This window comes from Ruditapes philippinarum, unplaced genomic scaffold (assembly GCF_026571515.1).
Source record: "Ruditapes philippinarum isolate M1 unplaced genomic scaffold, ASM2657151v2 ctg3111_1_1_1_1, whole genome shotgun sequence".
Lineage (NCBI taxonomy): Eukaryota > Metazoa > Mollusca > Bivalvia > Venerida > Veneridae > Ruditapes > Ruditapes philippinarum.
The window spans coordinates 21,238-33,700 of NW_026860451.1; the positions used below are offsets into that span (position 1 = coordinate 21,238).

General features: G+C 33.3%; 2 protein-coding genes across 2 annotated transcripts; both read right to left on the reverse strand.

Moving 5' to 3' along the window:
* Positions 1 to 865: 865 nt before the first annotated feature.
* Positions 866 to 4,715, reverse strand: LOC132760110 (transmembrane protein 14C-like). The gene is made up of 4 exons (XM_060752008.1): positions 4,556 to 4,715; positions 4,301 to 4,402; positions 1,713 to 1,800; positions 866 to 1,233 (listed from the first exon to the last, which is right to left on the reverse strand). Exons 1-4 carry the CDS (start codon positions 4,629 to 4,631, stop codon positions 1,164 to 1,166), a joined length of 336 nt encoding a protein of 111 aa, XP_060607991.1. The 5' UTR covers positions 4,632 to 4,715; the 3' UTR covers positions 866 to 1,163.
* Positions 4,716 to 8,056: 3,341 nt separating this feature from the next.
* On the reverse strand, positions 8,057 to 10,521 carry LOC132760112 (transmembrane protein 14C-like). Its single transcript, XM_060752009.1, has 4 exons — positions 10,362 to 10,521; positions 10,019 to 10,120; positions 9,376 to 9,463; positions 8,057 to 8,323 (listed from the first exon to the last, which is right to left on the reverse strand). Exons 1-4 carry the CDS (start codon positions 10,435 to 10,437, stop codon positions 8,278 to 8,280), a joined length of 312 nt encoding a protein of 103 aa, XP_060607992.1. The 5' UTR covers positions 10,438 to 10,521; the 3' UTR covers positions 8,057 to 8,277.
* Between the last annotated feature and the right edge of the window lie 1,942 nt (positions 10,522 to 12,463).

The following is a 12,463-nucleotide window of genomic DNA, read 5'->3' on the forward strand; positions in this document are numbered from 1 at the left end:
CTGTTTGCTTATAATTGTTGAAATGATGGCAATTAGATAAGTTTTGTCCTAGGCAATTAGATAAGTTTTGTCCTACTTAATTGATATTTTAAGTTTTTAAAATGTTTATCTTACTTTTATTCACTGTAATGTACAAAGTTAAAACTTTCAAGACCATATCAAAATGATAAAAAAAACACCATATTAAAACCACCACTGGTGTATTTTGACACAACACAAAGTGACAGGGTGAGCTTTTGTGATTGCTTTTCGTCCGGCGTCCGGCCGTCCGTAAACTTTTACTTTATATGACATCTCATAAACCACTAAGCCAATTTCATCTTACAATTTAGAATATTGTTGCAATTTAAAACCCTTTTCAAATGATCTTAGTTTGTCTGAAGAGAGAAATCTTGGATAGTTTGAAAACCTGATTTTAGTTTTCAGATATCAGTTGGACATTAGAATAAGAAAACATAGTTTCATTAGTTATGTTATATAATGTTGTATAAAACCATGTTGGCAGTTCCTATACAATCAAAAGGGTTCCACTGTACAGTAACTAGCAATTGAATTTGTTATTTTGTTGATATTTGGCTCTGGATATATAAATGGATACAAAATTTTCCATCAATGACATTTGTTACATTTGGTAATTCTAGGTTACTGTCATCAGAAGAACTCAAAAAAAAGTGTCTACAATAAAAAAAAATATTCTCAAATGGAAAATAAGACCCTAATGATTATAGTCTATTAACATGAAGATATTGCACCATTTTGCACAAAGATGTATGCGCAAAAAATATCAATGGTATTTTTTATCAAAACTTTATTTCTCAGTATTATATAATCTGCATAAAATCATTTAAAAATTTCAATGTTTCACTTTTTCATTGATTGCGTGAAACAGAACAACTGCATATTCCTACTATAAATAGATGCACACATACAATGTACATGTACCTTTCCATGTACCCGTACTTAAAATCTTTGGCAAAGTTCCCGACGGTGACAATACGCTAAATCTTGTATCAAGCTGACACATCACAAATTCCTGTTTTAGGATTTTTGTTTATTAAAATTGTAAGATGCACGTCCAAAGAAACACTTCGCTAAAATGTACATGTGTACACCTTTTTTCAACTATGATGAAAATGTCATTATGACATCATGACACTAAGGAACTATTTCTCCCCGCCCAATATTCCACTTAAGTCACTAATTGCGAACGCACACTTCAACACCATAAGGTGACTGAAATAGAAAACAAGAACATTTGTAACACTAAAAATGCTCTGGGATGTTGCTTTGAAATACATGTAGATAAAAAAAAATGCAAAATCTACTTTTTAAACCCAGCGAACTTTAACCTTTCGGATGATTTTTTTTTTTTAAGAAATCTAAAACTTTGGAAAATCTTGTTTCAACCACACAGACGTTGACGCCGTTGACCCTCGTCTAAGATTGTAGATGTTCTCCACTAAATTATTGGAAGGGTGTAAAGAATTTTATGTATAACACATATTTTATGCAACAAGAAATTAACGTACACAGAACACTGCTTTATTTAGGTGAAAAATTGCTATTTATTTTTCACTGAAAAATAATTTGCCATTTGCTGAAAGTAAAATGTTATCTGCTTATAGCTGGCATAGAATGGAAGCATGCTTGTTCTTTTTGTCAGTTTCTTTTTCAAATTTTTCAACACTTGCAAAATAATTATGAGATATTACCTGAGAATTCCTATAAAACCAGCTGGCATAAACTGTCTAGTTTTTATAAACCTGAATCCCATAACACACATTAATGTTGCACTTGTTCCTGAAATAAATGTTGAAATCTTATTAAACTGGAGCTGTTTTAGCATTGCATTCACAGAATAATTTTCATTATTATTACTGCACTATACACACAGTACAAATCAGGGACTTGGTATGAAATGATTGTAACAAACAGACAGTTTTCAGTTTTGGCATGAAACAAAAATAGAAATAAACAATAAACTTTATAGGCCTTAAGTTTATTCTTAATCTTTTCCATAATCAGCAAATGATAATGATTGAAGAATTAAAATTGCAATATTAAGCAATATATTTCTACAAGAGCTTTAATTCTGTGAAATAAGATTCTGAGATCTATTGCCACGATTGTCATAATTACTTTATTGCGAAAGTAGGGTCAAAATCAATGTCATGGTCATGCATTAAACAGGGAATATCAAAGTAAATCCTTTAGTTGGGACTGCCAAACACAAAATCCAACACAAAATCAGCTAACATTTAAACTGGGACAGACCGACAAGAAAACATGTGATACAAATTGCCAGTCTGAATTATTTGCTGTTCTATAGAAACCAGACACTTTGAGTGAGCCAGGAAAATACAATGTCTTTTTTTTTTTAAGCCGCACTATCACTGCATGGCAACTTTCCTGTTTTCCTGGTGGAAGAAATCTTCTAGTCCCTTCGACCTGTATGCAGCATTTCAGATACAAGTAGAACCACTGATTTGCCTTAAGAAACTTTCAAAGGTGGACATCTACAAAGGAAACTGGCTGGAAGTACATACTATCTCAGAGTGTATTTTTTTTTAAAGTTTTTCTCTATACATCATAATTATTCAGGTTAAGCATATGACCTTTGGTGCAAGGCCCTAGGGGTATAATTTGAACGATGTTGGTAGAGAACAAATTACTAAACAGTGCTATTTGTTAAATAACAAGCATTATTATTTATTCAAATAACCCTAATTTTAATCAATATCTTATATAAGTACATATGTGTTGTGCCTATATTGCTAAAATTGTCTCCGTTGTGCCATGAAATGCCCATTTTGCCAGGCATATATGATATAACCCTTCAATGCAATTAAACATACACAATTTATGAAACATTTTTAAACTAACTTACTCACTAGTGCTAAACAGGGCCCGTAAAATCTGATTTTGAATTATATACTTGCCCGTTTTTATGAGAAGCATTTTTTAACTTGTCCGTATGATATTTACATAGTTCTTGAAAACTTTCACTTGTCCGTACAGGCTGTGGGACAACCTGGGCAATACGGAAAGTTGATTTTGCCGGCCCTGGCTAAACAATCATTTTAGATGCTCAAATGTAACCTAATGACTTCAATTAAAGCGCTGTGCTGTTTTTTGTTGTTTTTTTATTAAAGAATATCTCCGTTGAGCCAAAAAATCTCCATTGCGTATTTTAGTGGTATCCAATATCGAGGCCTTCCAAGAATTTTTGGACAAGATTTTTTTATTACACATATAATAAGACCAAGCTGCAGCCCAGAATTCTTAAAGTTTGACATAAATTAATAGTAAGAGCTGACCAATATGCCATGTGATTTTTAAGAACAAACTTAACAAGATCTTGTATGGCATGGCCATGGTATAGTTGTACATGTATATGGAATGTAATTCTTTGAATAACTTTGGTAGACCTACAGCTTCATGCAATGAATTTATATCCCTGCCTGGTTTCCCCAGTGGTATCAGAGATGAAGAAATTTATGGACACATGATGTATCTCGACTTTAAATAAGAACAAGAACTGTCGGAGGCCAGTAAAACTCGACTATTCGAAAAGTTGTCACAAGGGTGTTTCATTGAGTATAATAATGCTTACCTATATAAATACATAAAATTGTCTGAAAAGGTACAAAGGCTTGTTATTAAGATGTTTTATCGAGTAAATCACTGCTTTATTATGAATGCATAAAATTGTCCCAAAAAAAGGCACAAACCCTTCTGTATTTATGGAGATACCAGCTAAAAGCAAAACCTTAACCAAGAATTTCTAAGCCGAAAAAGGGGCATAATTATGAAAAAAACAAATCAAGAGTTATGGGACTTGTGCAAATCATGTAAGATAATCACAGAGAACAAATGTGTGAAGTTTCAATCCATTCCCTTCAATAGTTATGGAGATACCACTGCTTACACGCAAAAACTTAACCAAGAATTTCTAAGTTGAAGAAGGGGCATAATTGTGCAAAAAAGCAAATCAGAGTTATGGGACTTGTGCCAATCATGTAAGATAATCACAGAGAACAAGTGTGTGAAGTTTCAATCCTATCCCTTCAGTTGTTTTGAAAATACCAGCTAACACGCAAAAACTGAACCACAGGGACGCGGACGCTGATAAATGGGTGACTGCATTAGCCCGATTATTCTGCGAATAGTCCAGCTAAAAAAAACATTGAAGTATATGTGAGGATCAGAAATAAATCCTAATGTCTAACACAGGCACTTTGTATTATTTAAGCTTATAAAGGCATAGAACTACATAATTAACAAAGGTATTGTCTACTACCTAAAGATAATCTTATATCTTTGCGGTTCTGTGATGTCTGGTATGCTCCCACTGCTGCCAATGAGCCAAAAGTCAGTCCAGCTGCTAAGGAAGGCAAGCTAGCTAAAAATATTTCAATAAAAAAGTTTAAATAGTGGTATTTTAAATGAACTTTACAAATGTCCGAAATTCTGTTGTCCGAAAAACATACTGCTTAACAACAATTACGTGCGCCGGAAAAATCTATGGAATGGCAATCAAGTATTTCAAGCTTACCTGATTTTACATAGCCCATTACCCCACCTCCAGCAACTATGGCGGCATAAGAATATCCTATTATATCTGCAGGCATGACATATAAATCGTTGTTTTCGCAATGTCGTGCCTTGTAATAAAATTAATGCGTGATAATTGCCATAGGTATCAACCTACTAAATATACTCGAGTAGAATATTGACCCTCGATAGTTTTATTGAGGAAAGGTTATTTGAAAAGAGTAAACAGTACAGCTTCCATTTATTATAGGGTTACAAACTAAGGCTACAAAATATTTAGGTGTAACAATTAGTAAAAATCTATCTTGGACCAATCATATAAATTATATGTATAACTTAACAGCAAAAGCAAATAACTCACTCAGATTTATAAAAAGAAATGTCAAAATTTCCAACGAAACGTCAAAGAAACTGCCTACAAAACTAACGTAAGGCCCCAGTTAGAACACTGTTCCGCGGTTTGGCATCCTTAGCAAAAATATCTGGTTAACAAAATAGATCAAGTTCAAAGGTCAGCTTCCAGATAATATATACCACGGAATTATATTGTAATATAAATCCGGATTTATATTGTAATATAAATCCGTGATAATACTTAATACTATATTATGACGTTATTTTTAGATTATACCTCTGACACCTTGATCCCAAAAATCCAGTGAGGTCAGCATCTGACCAAAAGCAATGCATCTCTTAAGATTGAAGGTCACGGGTTCATATGTTGTCCAGTTATTGATAGGAAACCGTTTTGACATAAAAGGTTAATGTGAACTTGACCTTTGACCCCTTATCCCAAAATCAAAAGAGGTCATCAAATTGGCAAACCTTTAAACTTTTCGTGCCAAAGGCCCATGGCTTGTTAAGTTATTGATCAATAAAACTGTTTTTACCTACAAGGGTCAATATGACCTTTACCCCTGACCCCAAATTCAATAGGGTCATCTTCTTGCCAAGACCAATGCACCTACAAAGTTTGAGGGCCAACATCCAATGGGTTGTCAAGTTATTGGTTGAAAACCATTTTTACCTACAAGGTCAATATGACATTGACCTTTGACCCCAAAATCAATAGGGGTCATCTACTAGCCAAATCCAATGCACGGATTGTCAAGTTATTGATTAGAAACCTTATTTACCTTCAAGGTCAATGTAACCTTGATCTTTGACCCTAAAATCAATAGGGGCCATCTACTGGTTATGAACAATCGTTGTACCAAGTTTGAAGTTCCTAGGCCTAAGCGGATCATAAACTGTTTTAAACTACAAGGTTAATGTGACTTTGACCTTTGACCCCAAAATCAATAGGGGTCATATACTGGTCATGAACAATCATCATACAATGTTAGAAGTTCCTAGACCTAAGCTATCAGAAACCGTTTTTACCTTCAAGGTCAGTGTGACATTGACCTTTGACCTCAAAATCAGTAGGGGTTATTTACTGGTCATGAACACTCATCATACTAAGTTTGAAGTTCCTAGGCCTAAGCATTCTTAAGTCATTGATCAGAAACCGTTTTTACCTAAAAGGTCAGTGTGACCTTGACATTTGACTCCAAAAATGAATAGGGGTCATCTACTGGTCATGTACAATCATCAAACCAAGTTTGAAGTTCCTAGGCCTAAGTATCCTTAGTAATTCATCAGAAACTGTTTTTACCTACAATGACAATGTGACCTTGACCTTTGACCCCAAAATGAATGGGGGTTATCTGCTGGTCATGTACAATCATCATACCAAGTTTGAAGTTCCTACCTCTAAGTGTTCTTTAGAATAGTTATTGATCGGAAACCAGTTGGTCTACGGACCGAGGGACCTACTAACAGACAAATGCAAATCAATATCACCCCACTTCTTTGGAAGGGGGTATAATAAGAGGTCATTAACTTGCCATGGGCAGTGTCCCTACCAACTATGCTTATTCCTTCCTAAAGGCACATTATACCTCAGAAATGAATAAATATTTCCTTCTTAATATAAAGGAAAACATGTGTTTAATAATGTTTAAATAACACTTTTAGAGCATGTTACTTGTTTATTACCTTTAGATAGTATTGCTCAATTTAAAATTATTTGTATGAAAGTAGCTAAAAGTAAAAAAAAAGTAGTATTTTGACTTCCATACAAAATACTAGATCACTATAACTGTACTAATTCCAAGAAAGCAACACAAACAAAATATGGCTCATGTAACTGGCCAATGAGTATCTTTCTGGCAACTACAACAGGAAAAACCAAATATATAAAGCCTTTCAGAAATGAAAAAAAAACCTATTCTAGGGCATAATGGGCTTTTAAGTTATTGACAGAATAAGGATCTAAAACTAATTTTCATGGTGACCTTTGACCTAAGACTCAATAGGGGTCATCTACTGACCCCTAATTAAGAATGAAGATGGCACACCTAAAGGTCAACAAGACATTGATGAGGCTAATGAAAAGGTGGAAAAGTGCCATAATGGTCAAGGTCATCTTTCCGCTTATAAATAAACAACAACAAAGAACACTGCATGCAGTGTTATCTCTAATCTGTTTCATAATTATTCAAAGTTAAAAAAGGCAAAACTCCTTACAAAATTGCTTTTCAAGATAGTGCCCCCTTCTTAACAACTGTTCCTCGTCATGATAATAATGAAAGCTTTGATGGCAATTTGTAGGCAATTTTGACAAAAATTCTAATTAAAAAGGGGCAGAATTTCCTAAAATATTTCTAACAGTTTGTTTGTTTGTTTCATTTTACGCCTTTTCCTAACAGTATTTCAGTCATATAGGCGGGTAGTTTCCTAACCATTGTTCCTGGAGAGTTACACCAGTACTAGACTACCTTCCTCCGTGCTAAACTACCAAAGCATCTCCCGGGGACAGAACCCATGCCAGAGAGGTTACTGGATTAGAAGTCATCGACTCTAACCCCTCGACCACGGAGGCGGTTATTTCTCACAGAATAATGCCCCTTGTCTAACAATAATTAAGCAAGTATTACAAGTCTGATGTTGATACTATTTATAGTTTTGAAATCATTCTATATGTATTTTTTACAAAAATTCTTACTTAAAAAATGGGCATAATTCCTAAAAATTCTTATTTTCAGAATTATTCCCTTTGTCTTACAACTACATCTCATCATGAGTATAAAGTTCTCTGTGTTTCATATGGATACCTTTAAAATTGTTTTGAGAAATTAGCTACATGGAGGTTTTTTCCAGACAGCAATGATAACACAGAAATCATAATAGCTTAACCTTTTCTATGAAACAGACAAGCTAAAATAGCAATGTTTTCACAAATCTTAGTTCACTAATAATAATAACACTGTCTTCATCAATATATATATATATTTCTACCAAAACTTTAATTATACAAAATCTATGACCAGCAATAAATTTACAACCATTAACAAGTAGTATGTATTAGAAAGCTATGGGAAAAAAAAAATTTAACTCGATAAAAAAGTTCATAATGTAAAAGTGATTCAAATTTTTATTTTTAATTTCTAATTTTTAATTTAATTTTTATTGAAATGCATTCCTTCCAAAATAATGTGAAGCAAGCTTTATTACAAATATCATTCATATATAACTTTCATTTTTCACTTTTATGATTACAATATATTAATCTAAATGGATACAAAGCAAAATGACTTGTGAGATATTGATAACACATGATTGCTGATGACAATAAATGTAAAAAGTGTTTAATTGATGGCAATATCTGAAGCAGCACTTTTATTGTTTTGACAGTTGGTATCCACTCTTTAGCACCATGAGAAGACTGAAAATAGACAGAAATGGCCATACAGATCATTTATACTTTCTGGAACAAGCAATTAGTGCATAGTACTACCTTTCCTGCCATCTTGGCTGTCTGGAAAATAAAAGTACCTCCTTTATAACCTTTGACATTCTGAATATGTGTAGTTGATTTGCTCAGCTTTGAATTTGGAGTAGTCAAATTAAAATTTCAGAGATTTCAATATCAAAATACAAGGCAGTCTAAAGGACAGCTATATCACTTGCTGCAGTAGAACATTGGAATTGTTAACAAGTGTGAGGAGAGGTAAGCCCTCCCAATATTATCATTTGTGCCATGTAATTGTTAAAAAAAATTCATTTGTTATAGATGGAGAAGACACTAAGTGTGGACTTTTTACATTTTACCTTAAAGAGTGACCTTGACCTTGTGGATAGCCACCTGGTTTTGTGCTGTGCACATCATCTCAAACAAGTGATTATTTGTGCCATGTTATTTTACAAACTTTTCATAACTTTAAAAGTTAAAGAGTGGACAAGAAATATGAACAGTATACATTTAGTTAGTTTTTAATTTAAGAATTTATTTCAATTTGATTGTGTTGGAAGCTATAAGAACACTGAAACACTCTTGAATCTGTTCCTGGAACCAGCCAGTACTAGGCAATGCGTTTAAATTTTTTTGCTCAAAGAAAAAACAGCTTGGAAATTCCAGCTTGTACTGACAGTCAATGTTTTCTTGCATATCAGACTGGTGATTCTGTTAGTTTTACCCAAGCAGAAAGTTTCATCTGGCAGGTCCTCTTAAGACGGATATACCGATCTGGACCGCAAACATGACAGATATTATAATAATTAAGATTATTTCATGTCCATTAATGCTATAACCTGTCCATTTCTATTCATTATTGATGAGAAGGATTTATACAAATGTAGATTACCTTTCAGACAAAATTAATGTCATAATAATTAATTACCAAAAGTCTACAATTATTTGGTTGAAGTTTCCAATAAACCTTTCATTACAGCCTTCAGCAAAAGTTCACAGCCTTCAGCAAAAGTATCAGAAATTACCTGAGTGTTGCAACAAGACCGGCTGGCATGAATTTCCCAGAGTTATAAAACCTGTATCCCATCATACACATTAATGTTGCACTTGTTCCTGAAATCATGTTAATTAAAGTAAAGTACAATTTCTTAAATGATTCAACGTGAAATTGATCATATTAACATAAATCATCGGCAAATTTCTCCAAATAATTATAGCATACTGAATTAGAATAGTAATATTTAAGTCGTAGATTGAATAGAATGCTATTAAAGGATTCTATAATATATACACACTTAATACAAAATTTAACAAAAATTAGATGCATAACAAAATTTTAATGTCAAAGTCAAGTTTTTCCATATCTATGTACAAAGATAATACCAGAGTTGACAGTGATTTTCATACGTACATTGTGTAATTGATTTTTGTCAAATCTTATAATGTTTGGATGATGTTTAAGGGTTTTTTGGTTGTAAGAGGGGGGGGGGGGGGGACAAGGTTATAGTCATACAGTAAATCATGGCCACAGGCCAAACACCACATGCAGTAACTATTATCTGATCATTAGATCATTATATATACAATTAAAACAGTAAAGGTATTTTGAAAAAAGCCTGAATAATGCTGCTTTGCTTAACATTATAAATTTAATTCAGGTTACTTTACCAAGAGATAATTTAACATCATTAGAGTTCTGTGTTGTCTGATATGCTCCCAATGCTGCCAATGAGCCAAAAGTCAGGCCAGCTGCTAAGGATGGCAAACTTGCTACAAAAAAGAGATGAATAGATACAATCTTCTTTTGATGAAAGTAATGAAAATAGACTTAAATAATTCGAGTTTACTTGTTATCTTCCGATTTAAAGTGGCATTGATTATTAATACATTATACAGTTATACCAACGTGTGTTGTATCCGAAATTGTGTTGTCCGAACAACATACTACTATCATAATAATTACATTGTGTAGAGAAGCATTTGGAATGACAAGCCTTAATTCGAAGATTACCTGATTTAACATAGCCCATTATTCCACCAGCAGCAACTATGGCAGCATACCCAAATCCTATAATATCTGCAGGCATGATTTTCTTTTACACCCGACAACTTCCGTATGGCGTTATAAAAATATTTTGTGTAAATTACAAAATGTGGGTCTTACGCTGCAATTGCATTTATTTCCATGCACCAGTTATCACTTTCAAACAGTCCATCCAGTGAAAGGTGTCAATGCTATAAACTAGACTATTGTCATAAATACCTGCATTGTAATGGACAAAGGGGCTTGTAACAGTGCTAGGACTCTATATTAGGGTCATTTGTAACCAAAACTAGGTCCAGACCCAAAAAACAGGTGACAACCCTTATATATAGAGATGTGACCAAAACTAGGTCCAGACCAAAAAAAACAGGAGACTTATATATAGTCTAAAATAGAGTTCAAGCACCATTACAACCCCCTTTGGTTATGGAGATGAAACATTCACGCAAAGCCTTTAGTATTACCTTATAGTCAATAAGACACCTCACTTACTTTACTTAGCACTTGATAGTAGCCAACAGGGCCACAATGTTCGCAAGAGTATTTTTCTGTTTTTACCAATATAAGAGTTACATGTTTTGGTCACTGACCTACTGATGGACAAGTTTTAAGTAAATACCCTCAGTAATTGGGAAGAACCCGTATGCAAATCATTATGACTTTTCTAAAATCACAAAGACTTGAGGCTTATTTAAAAAAATATTTACGGATTATGGTCAGTGTTTTACAATATTTTGATCCCAGACATGTGTGCAGTTTCAAGAAAATACTGTTACTTCAGTGGTTGTGAGGATAGTCTCTGCGAAGTTATATATATGTAGACAAGAACCTTAAAAAGAGACTGAAAAGATTCAAGTGAATACTTTCTTTGTTCAATGGAAAGTTCAGTTGCTACAAAACTAAGCCAAAGCCAGACTATGCCGGAATAGTTTATTCAGAGAGGGAAGAGGCCCACCAATTTTTGTATTTTGTATGTACACCCCGAGGATTGTGTTTGTAAAATTGTATATTCTGTGGTTACAATAAAATATTATTAAACTATTAGCCAGAGTTATGGTTCTTGATATGCATAACAATCTTAAAAGCAAGCCATCAATACACCACTGCCAACCTAAGTAGGATATCTCTCCTTTTCCCTGAATAACTGAGCTATGAAAAACAAAGATGAGAAAACATTTTGATTTTCATTTTATTTACAACAGATATAATGAAGAAAAAAAATCGTAGCTGTCAACATGTTTGTGATCAATGCAATATGACTGAAAACACTGAAACAATAAACTGTAACAAAATAACCATAAAACATCTTGTTCAAGTATACAACATACATAGTAATGTTAACATAAATTTGTGTATTCAGTATACAAGTAAAGTGTATAGAAAAACTCTATCATGGCTGTAATACTAAGGTTTAATTTCAAGTATGATCAAGATTTTTAATTTATTTTTGTCTGCTTTTATGTCACACCAACACAGTATAGGTCATACGGCCACTTTCCAGCATTACTGGCAGAGGAGGACCTCATATGCCCCTCTGTTCATTAATTGAAGCATTTAGGGACCATCAATGGTCTGACAGCTAGGTGGATGGATAGCTTCCTCACATAAAAGAATCAAATAAAATGGCTATTTCGGACTTGGAATCAAAAGGGGGCCAGTTGAAGTCATTGATCATAACCACTCGGCCATGGATGCCCTATCATCAAATATCAAAATAATTTACTTTTCACTTTGCCAAATATGTATAACAGACTTGTGACATGTTAAATTTGGAACTTTGTTATATTGTTATTGTTATAGATGTGATATCAATACAATATTAATCAGTAAAAAATCAAACAAAACAAGTAAATAACAATATAAAATCTAGCCAGTAATCTGTGTAATTTATATACTTTTCTAACACGATCTGCATTTTTCCCTATTGAACATAGAAGAACCGAAAGTGTGTCTTATTATGCTATAAAGTCACTGTTTGGCGTTCTATATTTAGACATGTGACTTAATCATTAAACATGTGACGTAACCGCTATAAAATCTGACGCGCTGATAATAAGTACGGAAACAAA

Bases quoted from the DNA above. Each gene is read 5' to 3' on its own strand.
- LOC132760110 (XM_060752008.1), bottom strand. From the start codon at position 4,631: ATGCCTGCAGATATAATAGGATATTCTTATGCCGCCATAGTTGCTGGA. The intron at 4,403-4,555 runs GTAAGCTTGAAA...AAATATTTTTAG, and splicing joins AATGGGCTATGTAAAATCAG to CTAGCTTGCCTTCCTTAGCA. The intron at 1,801-4,300 runs GTAGTAGACAAT...CATTTATTTCAG, and splicing joins AGATATAAGATTATCTTTAG to GAACAAGTGCAACATTAATG.
- LOC132760112 (XM_060752009.1), bottom strand. From the start codon at position 10,437: ATGCCTGCAGATATTATAGGATTTGGGTATGCTGCCATAGTTGCTGCT. The intron at 10,121-10,361 runs GTAATCTTCGAA...TCTTTTTTGTAG, and splicing joins AATGGGCTATGTTAAATCAG to CAAGTTTGCCATCCTTAGCA. The intron at 8,324-9,375 runs GTAATTTCTGAT...GTCTATTTTCAG, and splicing joins GGTCTTGTTGCAACACTCAG to TCTTCTCATGGTGCTAAAGA.